The sequence below is a fragment of the Chamaea fasciata genome, unplaced genomic scaffold (genome assembly GCF_029207755.1).
Source record: "Chamaea fasciata isolate MVZ Bird 193981 ecotype frontalis unplaced genomic scaffold, bChaFas1.0.hap1 SCAF_1, whole genome shotgun sequence".
In the NCBI taxonomy this organism is placed as follows: Eukaryota; Metazoa; Chordata; class Aves; order Passeriformes; family Sylviidae; genus Chamaea; species Chamaea fasciata.
The window spans coordinates 86,791,173-86,812,221 of record NW_027094086.1 but is presented as its reverse complement, the minus strand read 5'-3'; the positions used below and the strand labels follow the sequence as shown (position 1 = coordinate 86,812,221).

At 44.8% G+C, this 21,049-nt stretch overlaps 1 protein-coding gene across 2 annotated transcripts in view; it reads right to left on the bottom strand.

The window, feature by feature from the left end:
* Nucleotides 1–17: 17 nt before the first annotated feature.
* BMP6 (bone morphogenetic protein 6) overlaps nt 18–21,049 on the bottom strand; it is an 87,945-nt gene continuing 66,913 nt past the window's right edge. The window contains exons 3-7 of one of the 2 annotated variants that reach the window (XM_066187832.1): nt 12,465–12,613; nt 11,111–11,308; nt 3,447–3,523; nt 1,326–1,436; nt 18–1,234 (exon numbers count right to left, since the gene is read on the bottom strand). In XM_066187832.1, coding sequence (XP_066043929.1) covers nt 1,085–1,234; nt 1,326–1,436; nt 3,447–3,523; nt 11,111–11,308; nt 12,465–12,613 — 685 coding nt within the window. In that variant the 3' untranslated portion in view covers nt 18–1,084. Of the gene's footprint in view, nt 1,235–1,325; nt 1,437–1,781; nt 1,875–3,446; nt 3,524–11,110; nt 11,309–12,464; nt 12,614–21,049 lie in introns of those variants that run through there. The other variant, XM_066187840.1, reaches the window with a different exon arrangement.

Sequence of the window (21,049 nt, the reverse complement as noted above, 5' to 3'; positions counted from 1 at the left end):
GAATATACAGTGACAAGTGCAATAAATTATAGCTTGTATTTACAAGAAGCCTTTTAAATGCAAGTAGAGGTAAGTGCATTTAATACAAGTTTAATATTGATCAAAACAATTTGCTATTAGCTTCTGCTGGCAAACCATGGCTCTACCCTGCATATTCTTTATACTAGTTTGTTAGTTGCATGAATTGAAGGGAAAGATTGCAAATGTTGACATTCTGTCTTCCTGTAAACAAACTGTCCAGCTAGAGAATGAATGGTCCCTAAGCTTTTATGTCTGAATTACAGCTGAAGTGTCCTGACTTCCTTCCTGGGCAAGTGGTAGAAGATGAGGCAGCTCCACATGGGGAGTAGAAGGAAGTTGCATAAAAACAAGTGTATAAATTTGTATTGCTCAGTCAGAGGGTGAGCTGGGAAGACCAGCCAGGGTCTGAGTTCATGGTAGTGTTTCTAACACAGGGTGCAGCCAAGCCATCTTACATTTGCAAGAGCACAGTTAAACAGTGCTGGGAGCATAGGAGAACTGAAACATCTGCTTTGGCACAATTTTAGAGGCTTACTGTCATGACTGATGTCAGGAGAAGACCAACAGTCTAGATGCAGTAACTGTCCCTTCTGGCCAAAAGGATCCTGCACGAGATGTACACTCTACGTCTGAAGTGCTAACACCACTTTCTTTAGCTTCTCTGCTTCTTCCCCTCATCTTCCCTCCCCCCCTCCAAAAAGAGACCACACTTGTTTTGGATGTTGAATGCTCATCTGGTAAAACTGCAGCACATATCCAAGCACCTGCTTCAGGCCAAGCTTCTCTGTGAGATTAGGATCATCCCAGCCAAATAAAGTGTGTGGGCATTTTGCTGCTGCTGCTACTGAGCTGAGCAGCCACTGTGGTGTAGGGTCAGTCTGTAAGAAGTCCAGCAGTTTACTCCCACCCTGGGGGGTGGTCCCCACACCCCTTCCTCCCACAAGGCACATACGTGGTGTTCTGAAGGGTGGTTATCACATGGGTTTTTTTCCCAAGGTCATGAAAAGAGGGAGGATTGTATCCAAGTTCATGGCAGCATCACAGAGTCCATGTGAAGACTTTGTCAGTGACATCCACAAGCTCTTACTACCATATTTCTGTATTTCTTCAAGATTACATTAGAATTGTCATCGAAGTAAAGTACAGATATGGCATTTAGTTTGGTAGGTGCACAGCATGGTTTGGGAACGTAATCAGGATTCATAAGATGAACCTGTTGCCAAGAAAGAAAACGCAACTGAGACACTGGTATATTGTTTACAAATTCACCTGGTGCTTTGGCACTGAGCTGCCTGGAGACTTACCAGAGTTTGTACAATGGCGTGATTGGTTGCGTTCATATGGGCGTTGAGTGGGAACGAGCACTCCCCATCACAGTAGTTGGCTGCGTAGCCCTTTGGAGCGATTATCCAGTCCTTTTTAGGGAAACAAACAGAACGTGGTTCAACAGACAACTGCATGCAATTAAGAGCAGCTGAAAATTTTCCACTAACTTCTTCCTTGAGGGTGAAAATATGTTTTCACTGAAACTGCTCGGGTTTTAGTTGGATTTTTTTTTTTTTTTTTTTTTTTGGTGCCATCACTTTTCCATGGACAGACTGATTTTAATGTCCAAAGAATGTGCACATCTATGTGCAGCTCAACTGCCATTAACGAAGAGGGCTTTTTTTCCTAAAACTCTCACTGGGTTGTATTGTGGGGATTGTGGTTTGGAGGCCTTTATGTTCCAACGGTTCCTGCAGGCCCTCTGGCTGAAATACCTTTCCTGGGTTGAGTCACAGCCACAGCTGGTGTCCCCTCATGGAGAAAATCGCATACAAGCAGGCACACAGGCACAATTCCACCAGGGAGCTCTGCAACAGAAGTATCAAACCCTAGTGTGCTGCCTCAGAGACAGCCTAGCTTATATACTCCTCCACAGGAGCACTACTCTGCTAAAGACACTGTGGGAAATCTTAGCTGCCTAACAGCTTCTCCACACCTGCCACACTCCTAGAGGAGGGGCAGGACAGCCAGCCTGAGCTGCATGAGCAAGCAGTGGCCCCTGCGACAATCTGAATGCCACACTAGGCCAAAAAGAGACTCTTCACCAAAGGGCTAATAAAAAAATTACAGCTTGCCTGCTGCTGACACAAGAGAGCCAAAGGAAAATTAAAAGCAGCACCACTTAACAGGAGACACTTGGCCTCTCTTGGTGTTGGGCTCTGCAGGTCACCCTGCAGAAGGATGTGCTAGTGTGTTTCAGATGCATGTATCTCTTAGGCAGTTTCCACTCTTCCTGACAATTACCTGAGTTTGCCTGAATTTTGCTACAGCAGGCCTGAGCAGCCACACACTGTTGCTGCAGCTTTGCTAATCAAGTTTGTTCTGAAGGAAATAGCGGTGTCCAGCAACTTCAGGGGGCTCTATCTTGCCTTTATCACCTTCCTTACAAAAAGTAAGACTGGGATTCCAACTCTTCAAATGAGCCCTACTGGTCTGTGGCCTTTGGCAGCATCTTACCTTTCTGCAAGTAAAAAGGTGAAGCTAGTGCCTTCAAAATCATGAAATTCCCAACCAGAATGCACTTCCTGCCCAAAAGCAGGGCAAGTAAGATAAGGAAGAGGTGGAAAGAGTCTGCTCAAGTGAAAAGCCACCCATAAAGTTATGGGGAATGGAGTCAGCACACAACCACAGTTGCAGCTAGTGGGATGGACTTGACACACAAGCTACAAAAAATGCTGGTGTCCCATTAGCTGAGAGAGGACTTTCATGTGTTGGGTATTACAGAAGCAGCAGGGACAGCCCTGGCACCCTGAATTATAACCTGGTAAAAACATTAACTGATAGAAATGACACCTCCCTCTCAAGTACTGAATGAAAGAATGAAAAAAAAAAATTAAAAAAGAGAAGGCGAGGGCATTGTTTGAAATGTGATGTTTGATTGCCCTATAGCCCGGTCCTAAATAACTTACTCTAAACAACTTTCTGGCCTCATGGTGTTTCAACTAAACTCAGCCTTCAGTCTACCTACCGCAGGCAGTGCTAATTGTGGGGCAGGGATTGTGAGGGATTTCAAACAATGGCCAAGGTTAAAATCTAGTGATCACTAGAAAAAAATTAGTTAAAAATCACTGCTTAACATCAGATTGTTTTCCTTATCATTAGAGGTACACAGATATAAGCCCTTGCCCGTACTGTGACTCCCATGAGTGACAGAGAATGACTGTATACTTGAATCCTATAAAGTATCAAGCTTTCTCTGGGTCTTATCAAATGTCACAACTATCAATATTTATTTGCCCTTGTCTGTGACTGGTTTTAGTGAGGAGGCACAAGGGACATTTTAAAGCATAATGGCAGACTCGAGTGGAATTACTGTGGCACTGTTTAGATAACATTTCATAACAAAATGTCTGGTTTACCCAGAGAGAAACATCACACACCTGCCATCCCAAGTCTTGGAAGCTAACGTAAAGCTCATGCTTTCTGCACGCTGTTTTTAAGTCACTGCTGTTGTAATCTGTTAAAAGAAAAAGAGCAAAACAAGAATTTAGAAAGTGAAACAGGCAGAGCATTGCTGGAGGGCACATCTGGCCAGATGTATGCATGCTGAGGGCTCAACAGTGAGAAGTGATGAGCTTCCTCAGCAGCCAAAAGGATAAGGGTGTTGAGGAACATCCAAAGCAGGGCTGAAGTTTTTGAGATGCCTGTGAGAATGGAGGAACCTAGGTAACAGTGACTCAGTTATAGTTACTTCAGCTGTCTTTAAAGTGCTTGGAAAACACCTCCAGTAAAATGACTTCTTAAAAATAAATTTACTCCTTCAGCCCAGCTTAGGCTGCATCCCCACTGGGTGCTCACACTCATCCCACTTCCTCAGCTCCCATTTCTGATGTGTGCTGCCCCAGGTGGGGAGCTTAAGCTGCACACACTCATTGAGAGAGAGAATTACAGCCCCAGGAAGGTTAAACATCACCTTGTGCCCCTGCACCAATCTGCAGAAGTCCTCAAACAGCTAAGGTATCCCATAGGCAGGGAAGCCATGTCCTTGTTCCTCTCTGTGCTTCACTCCAGCTTGCCCCACAAATCTCACATGGCCCATGGCAGATGACACAGCAACTGATGTGCTCTCGCCATTCACTTGCTCCTTATTGTCGATAAAAGTGGGGACACAAGATGCAAAGCCCTGACCAAGACCTTCTCCCTTGCCATGGCACAGTGTATGGGGATGTTTCAACCATTCAGGAGCTGCTCCTGATGATCCCACAAAGTACAGCTTTTGACAGCAAGTGGAATTTCCCATTTATATTTGGAAAGAGAGGTGGCTCAGCATGTGAACACCTGAAACCACAGTGACTGGAGGAGTTGGGCTGTGACAGAGGGGCCTTTCACCTCCAGGTGGCTGCACAGATCCACCCTGATGGGTGGTTGCTGATTTTGTCACACCTCAGGTGGCTGCTGGACCTCAGCACAGCAGCCACAGAAACCAGCCTTGCAGCGGGGTGACTTGGCCACCAGCCACAGCTTCTGATCCTGTGCTCTGTACCCAACGGTAGGCATGAGAGAAAGAAATGGCAACAAATTCAGCCAAGCAGCTTGGAGCCCAGGTCACTGTCCATGTTTTCCTCCCATGCCTTTCCACAGGGGCCTTCTCCTCCCTCACAGCCGTCATTTGCAAGTCAAGGCACTCCTGTCAGCAGGCAGATGCCACAGGCTGATGTCCCTGCCTCCTGCTGCCCGGGACCTTTCAGCTTACCAGCCCCCTCGTGCCCCTAACATGGCTTGAAAGGACACCCTCCCAGTGCAGGTTTCCCCAGATGCGGCAGCTGGGATAGAAAAATATTTTCAGTGATTTTTTCCTTGGCTCTGAATAAGCCTTTCTTTTTCTTCCCTTCAGCACTCCCCCCCGCCCGCCCCCCCCCCCCCCCCCCGAAGTTTGGGAACTACAAATGCAAATATTTATTCAAAAGAAAAACTATAATACTAAAAGTACATCCAACTGACATTAAGGGCAGCACAGCAGTACAGCTGGGTACAGTTAACACTGAGGGATGAAAAAAAACCTACACCTCAAACCCAGCTTCCCAACCACCAAAGATTAGAGTTGTTTTTAGAAGCAGTTGGGTTTTAAACTGTAAGGATTGCATTTCAGACTTTGAATAGCTTTGCTTCAATCATGGATTTAATCAGGTGAGCAGAGCTGGTTAACAGCCTGCTGCAGCATAAACATTCACTCTTCCAGGAGCACGCGGTAGCAAGAATGGAGGCGAGTGTCTCTATTCAAGCTTTCCATTTTCAAACCAGACATACTCAGTAGAAACCAGGGTGTGGTGGTTTATTTCAGATTAAGCTTTCCAGTCCCTGGCTCAGCCCAGGAGCAAATTTCTAGCATGAGATGTTTTGAAAAGATTTGGTCATAATGAGGGGAAAAAAAATGAGAAGATCCTTTGAGTGATCAACGGCTTTCATTAAAGCACCTGAAAACACAACTTCATTGTTCTTTAATGGGAAATATATAGTTTTTTAGAGGAAAACCATCTGTATTTGACAGTGGAGTTGATCTGTTCACAACTGTGTGGGTAAAAGGTGCTACGTTCCAAATCCAGCTACAATTTACCCAAATCTGCGACAGGAAAGGGGAGAAAGCAAGGGAGGCAGAGAAAACAGGAGTGGGAAGGAAGGCTGCAAGCAATCACAAGTTTAAGAAAACACAGGGGTGGAAAAAAAAGAGCGGCTTAACAAGCTACACCAGGCAGAACATGTTATGAACGTGTCCTCTCTCACACTATCCCCAAAAACTCGCCTCAGCTCACTGGTCAGAGTCACCTGATTCACACTCTGCATGGAGCCTTGGCTGCTCTCCATCCAGGGCAGATGCAGACAGCTCTACCTCCTCATTTGCCCAGCCTCAGCTTTTGCTTTCCTAAATGTCAACACAACTAAACATCCCTCTCCCTGGCTTTACACTCCTCCCTGTTTAACCCTCACCCCAAGATCCCCTGCCCTCTTTTCTTGTTATATGTTTGCCTACTATGGCTGCTTTATGGAAGCTATTTTAGCTCAACTTTAGGTAAGTCACAAACCTTTAAGCAACCCTTATCAATGGCTTTCTGAATTGGGGAAAAAGACGAAGCAATACAATGCCCATAATCATGACCCATTCCCTACAGTTAGGGGCTCAGCAAACGCCCTACACTGGACACACATCCAGTTATGTGCCTGAAAAGAAGAGGAATACACAGAGTCACAGGATTTTGGCACTGAGCTAAAGCTCACTGAGCTACTGAAGTTGGCTTCCACAACACATTTTCTGCAAAGCCTGGAAAGCAGCATCAGCCACCCCAGGCCAGCATGCTCAGCTGTTTCAGCCCAAATTGCCACTTGAGGTGGTTTGCAGAGCAAGATCCAATTGCCAAGAGGCGACAGGGTTTGTGTCCCTTCTTGCCAGCCTTGCAGCAGGGAGCAAGGAGGGCCAAGAGCAGGCAGCCTGCAGAGGGGAGGTGCTGCAAACAACTGCCACAGGGCTGGCCTACACTGCCATGGCACAGTTGGCAGGGATTGTTTGCCAGAGGCCTTCAACATCTCTGAGAGTTAAGGGAGCTGCTTTGGGAGCTCCTCTAGGCTCACTGTGGGTTTAGCAAAATTGTCTTTATTTTTTCCACTGAACATACGAATTCAGAAACACTAACTTGGCACTTACAAGGCACTGAATTTAATCATACTGCAAACAATTTTGTCTAAAACAGAGATTCAAAAAAAGCTCAAACTCCTAGTTCTGCACTTAAAAATAACTCCCGGAACAGCACAGCTAAGATGGCTTGTCTCTGTGGTGTGTTTGCACTGAATCTTGTCTGCCTTCACTAGGGCCCAAGTTTGACTTTCTGCAAGCACAGATGTTTCTTTTAAGGCTGGACACTGGCATGTGTGTTGCTGAAAAGGGTGAGAGAACAACCTGACCTTAATGGTCTTCCTCCTACAGATACTTACGCATCCACCTTAGACTTCCTATAACCTCTCCCATACTTGCTGGCAAAGAACATATAAATATTTACTGAGGTCGATCCATCTGAGAACACCCTCACTGCTCCCAAGGTGACGGTTTACCAAATTCCACACAGTAATTAATTGCTTCTGTGATTCAAAATAGCTTTGACAGAGGTCTCCAAGGCCAGCCCCTTCTTCTTGGTGTTTGACTTTGGTGATTTGTCCGGATAAAGATGGTGTAAACTGATCACACAGTTAATAACAGCCCACTTCACATGAAAGTGATCTGCCTGGGTGGGAAGAAGGGGAGATGTCAGGCTGATGTGAACCCACATGTGAAGACACATACAGAAATGGTGGCCACGCTGCTCCAGTCTGCATCCAAACACTGCACTGAAGGGAAAACTATACTGAAGGGAAGATTGGCTGCCAGATAACAAAGTTTATTAACAAGGCCCTTGCCATCACAAAAGCATTTGGCCTTATTTGCCTTCAGTGTTTGTGCATACTGCCCTTTGCAATATCTGCTTCCCATACACACAGGGAAATGTGTCTGGTGCATGTCTGCTGGAAGGAAAGGCCACTTGAAGGGCCTCTCCATTTTTCATGGAGCATCTCTCACATCAGTCCAGGGGGCATTAAAGAGAAGGACCTGAAAAGGGACTTGGCTTGAGTTTCATTCAGAGCAGCAAGTGCAGCCTGAAGTCAGACATTTAAATTCTCTCCATGAGAGGCTGACAGGAAGGGATGTGCCTGGAGGCTGACTTGCAGAAGAGAAGGATTATCCCCACTGGCCAAGGAGATGGCACCATGCAAAACCCATAAATCGTGGAATTGGCTGAAGGGGAGAGGTTCACCACCTGCTACCCTGGACACTCCCATCTCTTTGGTCAACTGGAGGGTCAGCACAAGTCTGGGAGCACGAGTTCAACCCACTGCAAGAGTCAGCTGAGCGAGGGCCTGCAGGCCCTGCAGACAACAGCAGAGAGACACCTGTGTGCTCCTCCCACCCACCGTGTTCCTCCCTGTCTGGGGCCAGACCTGGCATATGACTTTCTGCCTCAGCACATGAAAATATTCCCTTTTCTTCCTGCTCATCCTCCCTCTGCAGAAGAATTGAAGCTCGAGGAATGCATTGACGCAGGACTCTATGTCAAAGCAGTTTATAACCATGGGGGTTGCTCAGTTCTACTTTATATAAGCCAGTGATAATTATGTGTTTATAATACATGGAAATAAGCATTCTTGGCAAAAAATACAGACCATTGAGAACCTTGTGCCACAGACACAGCCTTAGCATCTGAGCTCTTGGTACTGACTGCAGGACAGCAACTGCACATCAAAGGGAGTACAGTGGGTCCCTTTGGATCCCTTTCCCACACAGTAGCATGCTCTCACCTAGTTCCCTGCTTCCCCAGGTCCATTACTGGCTCAGTAGCACCCTTCATGCACTCCAAACTGATTGAAATACTTGCCATATCTAGACAGCAAATGGGGCTTCTTAAAATGTACTGCCCCGAAACAACTCACAGCATCTTTTGGGAAAGGAGTTCCTTTTTGGACTGAAAAAAGAAATCCCTGTGTATTGATTAACATAGAGGAATGAAGCTGCAATCTTAAAAAAAAAAAAAAAAAAGTCAACCCTAAAAAACTGCCTTGCGCTGCAGGACAGAAACTGCTCTCAAGCCCTGGTAGGCAGTAGCAATCCTTGCTTGGGGAAGAGCACAGACCAAAAATTTGACAAGATGTGAGATACAACAAGAGAATAATGGGTGAGGGAAGGCACAGAAGTGAACTGCAGCATCCCAGTTCTGCACCTACCCAAATGCATCAGGGCACCCTCAGAAGAGCTAGGCAGCCTTTAGGACAATCCCTGGGCTTGCCTTCTGCTTCATCCTGGAGCAAATGCTTCCTCAGCCCCACCATGCATCATGGTTTTTTATCCTCACAGGTTAAAAAAAAAAAAAAAAAAGCCCTGTGATCTGTAGTGCTAAAAACACTTTTCTGTCATTGGTGCCTCTTGGGCTGTTAAATTAACCACTTCTTAAAGAGAACGGTCTGAGACTGTCACACTTAGAAAGGAAAACAAGATGATGTAGTCTCTCTTTTCTAAACACAGAAACCAACCAAACATACATCTTAACTTTAAATTCCCCTCCATTTCCCTGCCTTAAATCCACAGTCTCAACCATACTTTGTTGACTACTGCACTGCCAAATTCCAGGTTTTAAATTAAAGCTGGCCCAAAAAAAGCCCTCGAGACCACAGACTGCCAGCTATTTTTCCCCTTTTTGTCATTTTAGAATTTTATGACCTGATGTGTGGTGTAGTCAAGAAAGCAGCGAAGTACAAATGGCCCTTTTTGCCTAACATATCTGCTCCCTCTGGGGCTTTGAGTCACATCACCTGATTTAATAGTGTGAAAATTTTGTTTCAGCACCATGAAGTTTGCAGAGCCAGGGACAGAAAGCTGGAGCTTATCCTGATTCCAAGTGCCACTAGCACCACAAAACAGCAATGCAGCAAGTAACTTTCCCAAAGTACCGTGAATGCATTAAAAAATTGACTCTTGTGAAGGGAGCTGAGCCTACCTAAGTGGGAGAACAGCCTGTGTAACAGCTGGGCTTACAACACCCAGCTGAATAAACTACCTGTGCCCTTGGCAAGCTCATCATGAGGGAAAGTAACTCAGCAAGCAGCTACAATGCCCAGCCTGAAAACTGCAGCATGGAAACCTGAAGGAGACCAGGACCAAAGCAGGTCTCCGCAACCTAGATCCACAGAAGGTGGTCCCATGGCAGATTAGATGATAACTCCTCCAGAAATGCCACACCAGCACTGGCCAGCCTCCCCTGGAGAGGTTGGGCTGCAGAACTGAGCTGTTCCTCCTTCCCTTAAAATCCATGAAGGGACTTCTCACACAAGTGCCAAGTCTGGCACTTGCATGGCATGGCATAGGAACCCTCAGTCATGCTGCACTGTGCACCACAAGGACAGGCAAAGGACACTAGGGGTCAACTGCTGCTGGCACATACTAGCCCAGAGGGCAAGTCCATCTCCACAGAGGGCTGGAGCAATTGAGCTGAGTCAACACACAGCCGTGCACAAACCCTAGCCACTAGTCCTGGAAGGCCTCCCAACCAGGCTCTGGTCCCTGCAGCATGGAGCCACTTTGGGTGCAAGCATGGCTCACCCACAACCCAAGCATGCACGAACTGGGAATAGATTACAGATTCCCAACAGCTGAGCATCAGCAATATGGCTCATCTCCCTCTTTGGACACAGACTCAAAAAGTACAGCTGCCTCTTCTCCTTGGGGCATAGACATTTCTGGATGTGGGAAAAGCAGGGATCCTATTGGAAATGAAGGGGGCAGCATAAGCAAATTAATCAAGCAATTTGGAATAGGCTGAAATGTTAGAAGGTACTCAATGAATGAAGGGCTTGTAGCACTGTGGTGATAGAAAACAGACAAGACTTAAAAGACAGAAGACTCAATTTTTGCCAAAATGTCATTCTTACTCTATTGCCCCACCAGCCCACAACAGCACTCACAAGGCTGCTGTATGACACCTGCAACATGCAGCCCCTCCACAGCAAAAAGGCAGACTTTTTTGCCTGCCTGGAAAAGTAAATCACCATGTGTACACTGATGTTCTCATAAGATTAAAAAAAATAAAGCATCTTGTGCTGTTCTTCCATGTTTTTTCCAAAGAAAACTGTAAGAGAACTCTGCTGGGAATCCATACATGCAACACCATAAATCTCAGTGTATATAGAGATAGTCTTTTAAATATTGCATTTCACAGGGCAGTGAATTCTAGACAAATACTGCATAGCAAGCAACCTACAAGCGCAAGAGTTGTGATTAAAATACCTCACCACCTTCAATGAATGCAACTTCACATAAGGGTCTGGACTCCATGCTGGATCCAAGAGGACTCCCGTAAGTTTCATTATGTGAGACCTCCTCTTCCACAACCTTGCAGATGTAACCTATTCCCCTGAGGAAAAGCATCCCACCTCAAGACCCCCATCTTGCTTCTGCCCTCCAAAGCAACCAGAGTCATTACAAGAAGCCATCCCAGCTTGTGCTGCAGGATTACCCGTGTTCCATGATTACCTGTGACACTAGATACCCTGGAGACGTCCTGAGTCTGTGTGGAGCGGTTTCGGCTCTGCTGCCGGCGCCTGTTGGTCGCTGACCTCGTGGTGCGCAGGTGAACCTCGCTCACCTTGAAGAAGGCCACCATGAAAGGCTGCTTGTCATATGGGCCATCTCTCCCCACCAGCCCTGCTTCTCTAGGGTTTACACTGAAACCTTCAAGACAAACAGAAAAGGGAGTGTTAGAGAAACGATGCAGCAACCTGGAGGCAGCATGTCCTCTCCTCTTGTTCATACTCTTCTTTAAACATCAAACATTCCTTTCCTGCCACCACGACCTATGGACAATTTTTATGACAGCGCTCCACCCATGCTGGACGAGACTTCACTGCAGCATCTGGTTCCTTGGCTCCCCTTTGGCATCTCTAGTCCCATTTTGGCAGTAAAGTTACATAGACAGATGTGTAAAACACTAAACTCAGATGTGTCATGAAATTAGTCCTGCTGCCTGTGAAGCACAAGAGGCAGACATGAGATTAGGAGACATCTAGGGACAGCAAAGGGCAAAGAGATGGTGTGCTTTTGCCAGGAACACAGTGATGGGCTCTCAGCCCAGCTGGGGAGGTAGAGGTTGGCACTAACATTACCTCAGGGAGAAGTGGACAGCCCCTCTAGTCTTACTTGACATCACAGGTGTACCAAACTCCAGCATTAAGCAATAGAGAAAAAACAAGGTTGGAGACTGGTTCCTATAGAAGACATGTCACTGTCACCTTCTGCTTATCTAGATCCTCTCCACTGCTTATCTTCCAACACTCAATTTCACGCTTTCGTAGTCTCTTATTTTCTTTTCCACCTTTCAAAGTTTCTGCAGGCTGTGAAATGCTGCCATTACAGCTGCTCCACACAGCAAACACATAGTTTCTCCAGCAGTGCTCCCACATCAGCTTTGATGAGATCAACAGCAGCCACACCAGCCAGGAGGGCTGACATAAACCCACATGGGGAGGTACATACCCATATATCTGCCTTTTCTCTTCCTCTCATCCCTAAACCTCACCCCACATGGCACCCCAGTTTCATGCCCCCTTGCACCTTCTACCCAGAAACTGGGGCCCTACCCAAATCCCCCTCCACCAGCTGGTCCTGGTACTGTCCAGAGACACCTGACCTCACTTATGGGGAAAGACAAGTCCACCACAGGAACACAGCCAGGACAGCTCTCAGACATTTTGCTCATGGTGTTGACCAGAGCTGCCTTACGAAGGCAGGGTGCTCACCCTGCCCCATCCCAGCTGAGTTCTGTTAGCACCACTTCTAGACAGCATCCAAGAGACTGGGGGTGACTCGTGTTACCTGGCCCATGACCTACCATCCCGGGTCACCACGCTCAGCTGCAGTCCCATGTTGTGCTGGGGGTTCATCACCCACATGTTGCTGGTTGCAGTGACATCAAACTCCAGCCAGCCCTCCTCCGATGCCCACACTGCCCGCGTGTCCAGCAGAAACAGGTCAGAGGCCCTGCAGAGAAGGGTAATGACATAATTGTGAGGTTGGGGATCCTCTCTCCAGGCTTTTCCTGTTACAGAAACAAAATCTGAAACAGTTCTATGTAATGCTTAAACAAAACGATGTCTCAAATCTGCCAGTTCGTATACAGAGTTTTGCCATGAGACACATAGTTCCACACGAGAAATTCAGGATTATAAAGGTTTTCACCATTTTCTAAGATGGAGGAAAGCAATCCTACTCCTCAGGGCTGTCCATTTCTCCACCAGCAAGGGATTAGTAAGGCACTCTTCTTCCTGAAGAGTGTACTGCTGGCCCTGACATTCCTTCATTCATACATTTATTACATTCATAGCCTGTGGAACCACCAGCATGACCAGGCATTCAATGACTTTTGCCTCAGGGGTGTCATGGTTTAAGCTCACCATACACAAACACAGGCTTACCTGAACTGACCAAAATAAAGAACCAAATAAACAACTGGCCAAGCATCAAATAGTGAAGGAAAATGGACTGCTAAAGGCCTTTAAAGACATTTTTCTGAGGCTTATCAACAAGTATTGGATGCCTTGTTCCAATGCTGCTAGTCTTGCACCACCTTCATGGGCTTCAGCTTCAAATGCTTTTAAGTCAAGAACTTTTTTGCAGCACCAAGTACTCACCCAAACTCTATTCAATGAAATCAGTTGCAGAAGCACCCAGAGAAATCCCATGTACATTTTCTTACTGTATTAGAGATGTAAGTTTCCAGTGCAAGAAAGCTATAATTCCTACCCTTTACCTGTGGCCATCACCACAAAATGGATACCAGGTGTCAATCCCATCTTCATCTTTTTTCCCCCTGGATTTTTTTTCTAACAATGTAAATGAGGAAACAGGGTACCTGTCTCTCCTACCCATGAAAGGTTAAGTTCAGAAAAAAATTTTGATTGGGTTATGTTTTATTTTTGGCCAACTGCTATGTCATACTGCCCAGCAGCTTGGTTTGCATGAGATCACACACGGAAAAATAAGCACTGAAGTGTACTAGAGCTCCTAGTGCAGCTATTTTTACAGCATGGAGGCTTTCCTCCACCTCACTGGTAGCTGTACACTCTGGTTGACTCAGCAGCCTTTCCCACAGGAGTCTTTGCCACCGTTCCTCCAGCGGGAAGAGGGCTCAGGATCAACTCTGACCTTCACCTCCAACAGCAGCAAGCAGCTACGGCTGGTCAGCTGCTACATGTTTTGGAAACCTTAAAGTTGAGAGATTTGGTCTTTCCCATGCAGGATATATAAACTGAAATGCTGCTTAAAGGCAACTGCAAACAGCAGCTGCAGCTGTGACCACTCTTTCCCTCTCCAGATTTAAGAGAGGAATGAACTTCTAGATCATTCCCACCTCTGAATAAGACTTAAACACTGGCCCTCTCCAATGCTTGAAGCCAACTATATCTGAAAAGGGGTTTTCCTAGCACCTGTTCCAATCTTCCCCCTCACACCAGTTGCTTCCTGATCTCTGTATTTTGTAACTCCTCTACACAAGGAACTCTAAGAGCAAACCTTCCTGAACATTGAAACACACACATAGGAGTAGTCAGGTCCAAAAAAAACTTGAAGAGGAGGTTGGAAGTTTACATTCTCACTGCCTTGACCTTTGGGAAGGCACTTGGACATCAGAGAACTGTAAAGCCAAAATGGTCCACATGGCATCATGTAGTCCATTCCTCTGAACTCCAGGCAGGATCACCTACATTCATGTTGTTCCTGAGAGATGTCTGCCTGACCTGATCTCGTACATCTCCAGCCTCAGGAACTCTCTTATCTTTCCAGGAAATTGAATGGGCTTCATGTGACTTTTTTCCCCTCTCTATTATCTAACTTAAATGTCATAAAAATATCCCCTCCTTATTACAACAATATCTTCAGCCTCTCCTTAACAAGCCCTTTTTAATAGACTTTGACTTCTCTCATTGCTTTTCATTGACCCAGCTCAGATCAAGACCTCACTGATGCGGAATACAGTGGAAGGATAATCTTGATACATCTCACAGATTGTGCCTCTACTCATACACCTCAGAATATGATTTTGGCTTCTTCACAAAACTCACACAGTTAACTCATGTTCACCTTGTGATCTACTATAATCCTTAGATTCATGCTGCTGAACCGCAAAGGACACAGTCATTCCCTAGGGTGTATCTACATCAATGATCTTCCATGTCCAAATGCAACTGTCCTTTCCACCAAATCAAATGTTCCCCCACCCCACCTCAGACTGAACCTCTATAATTATTAGATTACTTAAAATACAGACTTGCCTTCCAATGGGTATCCCCCATTTTAGTGTCCTCCACAAATACGATAAGAAAACTGCCTGACCAAAGAACAATTCTACCAAACAAGAATGAGCCACTTTTTCCCAGTCTGTCACTCCCCCTTTGAAAAGATTTTGATTGCTTTGTAAAATGAAGAAAAATGGACCATAGGGCTTTCCAGTCTGGTTAAGTCGCAGCAAAAAGTCTCACACAGGACTGGTTTTCAATCAGCTCTGCTGTTCAGATGACTTTTGCTTTGTTCAGCTGGATGAAGCCAACGCTGAAGGTTCACCCCACAAGTATTTTAGGGCATAGTGGATGTGTAGGCAACACATCTGAATACCTTTTCTTCAAGCCTCTTTTCAATCAACATTTGTTGCCCAGACCTCAGCAGGCTGCAAAGAACAGCATATCATTACTAGTTTCCCTTTTGGCATGAAGGTTTTAAAAAAATATTCAGTCAACTATTTCCAAAGACAAAATTAGGGAGGAAGAGGGGAAAAAAAAAAAAGAAAGAAAGAAATTACTCACATAAAAAAACCTCCCAGCTATTTAACTGTGTGTCTTTAACCATACATTTTCACATATATCCTTTATATTTTTCAGAACAGAAATCTTGTATATCCCTCCCCTCTTAAGAAAATCACCCCAAATTTGGCCAAGTAGTAAGTACTTGAAAATTGCTGCCTGCAAAGGCTCAACAGAGATTCAGCTCATAGCAACAAAATCGTCTGGACTTTTTGCATGCAGGGAACATACTTGTCCCTCCTTTCCCCCTTGGTAAACCAAATACCAAGAATCACCTGAGGGGAATCTGCTCTTTCCTACAGCTGCATGGCCAAGAGACACCCCTGCTACTCCTGCAAAAAACAAAAAAACATATGACATCTGATCTTGAAATGGAAACTGGGAAATCTCCCAGACTAGCTTCTAGTCAAAGGGAAATAGGAAGGAAGGTTGAAGGGAAAGAATATGTCATCTCCACCCCTGGTCAAAGGGAAAGAATATCTCATTAGACAGGGAAAGGTGGAGGGTTTTTTTGCAGTCATGGGGGACACAGAGATGTGCAAGGACTAAATGGAGAGACCTTGGATAAAAAGTCTGCAGAGAAAAAGGGATTACAAAGATTTTCATCTGCACAACAACAAGAATGAGGCCTTACAGGCATGTCCAAAAGAGAAATAGTTTAGGAAGCAGTCAAACACCATGCTGAAGAGTGCTATACAAAAGTAGATGCAAGCCCACAGTCGAAGCAAAATTTAAGGGTGAACAAGAAAGTGAGAAATGGATCATATACTGAGCAAGTCACACAAAACAAAGTATTAAATTTCTAGTCATTAAGTGACAGCATTGATCCTGTGCAGTGAGGCAGGCAGTGGACTTCCAAGAAGAAGCAACTCTGTATGTGGTCACATTCAGGGAAGAGTGTCTGAAAGCTTCAGCTTTTGAGAACAACAGAGGCAAGATGGAACCTGAGGGAAACAGGAAGGGAGTGTGAAGAACAAGAAAAACTAGAAAAATAAAGGCTGGATGAAATTTTTGAGCCAGCATCACTGAAGAGAGAGGAAGAAGTATCTGCTCTCAACATAGACTGAAGAAAGCAGAGTTAGTCCAAAGGTTTCACGCCCAAGCAACCCCAGATGTCAAGGACATCACAGGACCTCTGGTATCTCCATAGACTTTAAAATTCAGTGTACAGAAGATAAATTTCATCACCAAAACAGGCAGTTCTTACCATACTCTCTGTCTAAACCTGCCTCTGGGTTTTTACACAGTTACTGCCACCTCATTGTCACTAATGTGCCCAACAGTCTCATCTTTATTTTCAGTGTGCTTGACCATCTGGATGAGTCCAGTTACTGATTTCCATAGGAAAGCTGCTGCAGGCATAATTTGTATTAACCTTTAATTATGAAAGGGAAGCAAGTGAATGGGAGAAAACTGAGGTGATGAGCTGAAACAACTTTCCTGATACAAGGGAGGATATTAAATAAGAAGATGCAAATTAGAGACTCCCAACACGAAACAGGAGGTCCTTGCTCTGCATCAAGGCCCTGAAGGACGGCTCAAGTCTCAAGAAATTAATGGGAGTGTTTCCATGGCCTTCAGAAGATTTTCTGAAGAAGGAGAAGGATAGAGAAGCAAAGGTCAACAGAGAAATCACAAGTGGCTGCAATAAACAGAATGGAGTACACAGTTTACTGCAGGAAATATGGCCTGTGTAATTCAGAAGGCAGGATTTAGGTCCAGTGTCCTCAGAGAGCAGATTTGTCAGATATAAATATCAAATATAGCTACTATTCTTAATGCCGGCATCCCAGCCATGTGCTCAGGGCATTTATAGGAGAAACAGCTTGCATTTAACTTCAGTGCTTTTCCTCCTCTAAGGTAAATATTTTGTTAACTGAAACTTCTGTGTAAACCTTTCAACAGAACATCTCTGGGTGTTAATTCTCTTTAATTGAACACTAATTAAATTAGAATTCAGTCAAATTAGTAACCAGGTCAAGTGGTTTCTCTTAGTTACTATACTTAGTGAAATGTTCACATTAAAATAATTTCTCTGTTCTGGATACACATTACAACATGGAACTTTGCTACAGGAAAAACACCAAAGCTATAAAAAGCTAAATTTAAAGAAGCATCTGTTGAACTAGTTTGTTTTTTGTTTTTGTTTTTTTTACTTTCCCACCCTCCCCGGCCTTCTTTCCCCGAGCAGACAGAAGTTTAACCAGGGAGACAGTGAGAACAAACAGAAATCTCACCTTCAAAATGACCAAGTTAAAGGTCTCGTATTTTAATTACATGTCTCGGAACAACATTTTTGGCCCAACTTCAAAGCTTGCAATTACCCAGGTGTTTAAAGGATTGTTACGCATCAACAGCCATTTACCAAAGCATTAATTACTATAAGTCTCTAAAACTTTCCTCGACTCAACCTTTTTGTTTACTTTTCTTCAAAGACAAGTTGACATAATAGTCTAGACTGCCTAGCAGCAGTTTCTCAAAAGGGAATTTTGCACAGAAGTGTGTGGAATCTACATTTTAATTAATACACTTTCTAAATACTCTTCTGCATACCTCAGGATCAGCTTCTTTAGTTTGTGGTGACATCAACTTTCTGTAAAACTTATCCTGCATAGAGCAAACTAGCAAGACGATTTTCTCTTATCTACTTTGAATGGGCAAATAACTCTTACCCACAACTGACTCAGTCTTACAGAGCTGAATGGAGCTCCACATAGATAAAACTTTGAAACAGCAGTCTTTTCAGACCTGTAGATCCCCTATCTTGCAGTAGATCTAAGCACTACTTCAAACTTATAAGTGTTTATTACTTATAGAATGGACCTTATGTGGAGCTCCCACAGCATGAGGTACTGCCAAGAGATGCAATACAAAACTTTAACATCTTAGTGTATCTAAATGACCAGCACTCCAAAGATTTAACAGCAGCATAGAAAATTTAATCTATTGGTGCGACCCTGTACAGAGAGCCTCAGGCAGGGGAATGGTGGCACCTGGAGTGGACTGCCATGGAAGGCAAAGGCAGTCTCTATTGTTTCATGAAAGGCAGTCTCTACTGTTTCATGAAAAGTGAGGTTTGGATTAACTGTCCTGAAGAAGCAATGCCACCTGCGACTAGGAGAGATGTACAGAGCCTGTGAGATTCTTAGAAACAAGGAAGGAGATATGAGGAAATGTCAACCTACAAACAAAGTTGCTTCCAAGGTGGAAGAGAAGACCAGCAGCTGGGCACTGATTTGCAAGGACTGAGAGCCAGCAGAGGAAAAAAAGCACCAAATGGAGGTGTTCCGTTGGGACATTCTGGAGGAGGTCTGCAATTCAGCATAGGGAGGGGAAAGCCATCCTGGATGTATCCAGACATGCAAAAGCACAAGAAGGAATGGATAAGCTCAGCCTCACACCTCCATTGCTCCCTGTAATGAGTAACCCTGTGCTGAAAAGGCTCTTCTGTAACACTGTGTCCATTGCCCCTGGCACCCAAGTCTCCCAGGGCAGAGGGTGAAGTCTTCCAGATTCACCAGAGAGCAGCAGGGTGAAACCCAGGTTTCAGAGCTGCCTCTGGCAAAGAGTAGAAAATCAGAGAATAGAGCTAGAAGACACCAAGACTATGGGAAATTCAACCTACAGGTCCATGATAATCCCCAGTAAAGTCAACACAGATATCTGGGTGCAAAGGTGTGCCAACCCATTCAGCTTAAGGTCTTAAGCTTTACAGATCTGAGGAATGACTATTTTACTAACTGGAACAGTTACAGAAAAGAAAAAATCATCCCAAGTCATAGGAGTAAGAAATGTATTTACCTTCTTGTTTTCTTTTTACTACAATTCTATAAGATACAGGGGTATTCCAGCTGTAGTGATGGCTATAGTACTACACTTCAGAGTTTAAATGCAGTTTGAGGTTCAAAGATGGGGAAGAGGACAAAGGGAGAGTATTTTTCTTTGTCTATTAAGTAAAGAAAAAAGGCACTGATATGGCATTCTATAGTTAAGATAGAAAATGCCGGCTGGTTATGGAACCAGTATGTTTCACCCAGAATAACTATGAGTTTCTAACTACTCTAAACCAACTAGCCTAAAACACAACAAATCACATACCCACAGTGGGAGCTGAACTGAGATGCGGACAGATGCCTCTCTATAGCATCATGGAAACAGCTCTATCATATACAAATATATGCACACTGTACACAAATCTGACCCCAACTTGAAACAGAGTGATGCTAGCTTTGTCATTTGTATTACACAACCCATTCCAAAACCCATTCGAGGAGGATTATTTATTTTCTAAGCTATAAACACTGCCATTGAATCAATCTGCCCTTTAGATTAGAAGCTCGGATCGCATTTGTATAAATATCCTGTTGCAAAGAGGAAGACTTTATTACTACTATAACTGGCAGCTAAAACCAACAAGCACCTTAACCCTTAAGGAATTGTGTTCATGGTCCCCAGGCAGTTGCTCTGCAGGGCACATTTATTTCCACACATGTCTTTTCATGTAGGAGGAATCTTCCTGATCATCATGTTCCCATATTTCATTCTGGGTGCAAACGAAACTGTTTAATAAACTGACCATTAACGTACCGTATCTTCCTTTGATCACTAACACAGGCCACTGTGTTTTTCATAGATCAGTTGTTTGGACAGTGTGGGAGTGTTTTGAGGTCTGCATTAGCAGGATATTTACACTTGAAAACATACTGATGATCCAAACCAAGGACTAACATCTTTGATCAACCATAAACTGCTTTCCCTAGTCCTGACCTGACACCTCTCTGGGTGAGGGCACGGAAGTTTCGAGAAAGAAACTGTTTAACTAATGATCTGTTTTCAGGGACAAACTCATTTCTTCCCTTCCCTTATAAAGGTCTTGTTTACAGGGCATTCCACTCCCAAGAGGCACCAGAAATTACAGACGACTTTGCTGGTTCTTCCACAAAATCAGTCTCGCCCTTTAGACTCAAACCCAGCTGCAGGGTTTAGCTGTGTGTTGGTACCACACAAGGGAGGAGAGTTGAGGCTGTGTAGCTCCTGCCTGCTGAAGTTAAACAGCCCATCAGATACAGCCGAAGTGGGACAAGCACCACTTGCCTCCCTAAACTGGTGCTTTGGCAAACACCCCTGTTTTCTGCATATTCCAAAGGAGGGGAAAAGAAATAATAAGAAGAAGATCCCACCCTAGTGTTCAAACAGTCCAGCCTCTTAAAACTCTGGGGGGTGAGAAGCTGAAGGGCAGCAACATCCGCCAGATGTATCACCCATTCCCTCTCCCAGCATCAGCCCCTACAGCCCACAGCCTGTTTCAAAGCCCAGACATCCTCCTCAAAGCAAACCAGATGTCACCTCAGCCCTGCCTGGTGAAGCCTCCTCTCCACACAATCCAAAATGCATACCACTGGTGGCTGGCCACAAGCTTGACCCATCCATCCTGAGGATTTCATTAATCTCCTCGCAGCATCCCACTGACAGCTCCAGCAGTTTGTGTTATGACAAAATGTGGCCGTTAACCACGGTTTGGTTAAAACACAAAAGCTTCATTTCTAGGCACTATTTTTCTTACCTTATGAAAGGGTGGAAGGAATGGGGAGATGAAAATACTACTGACACAAGTGAGTCAGTA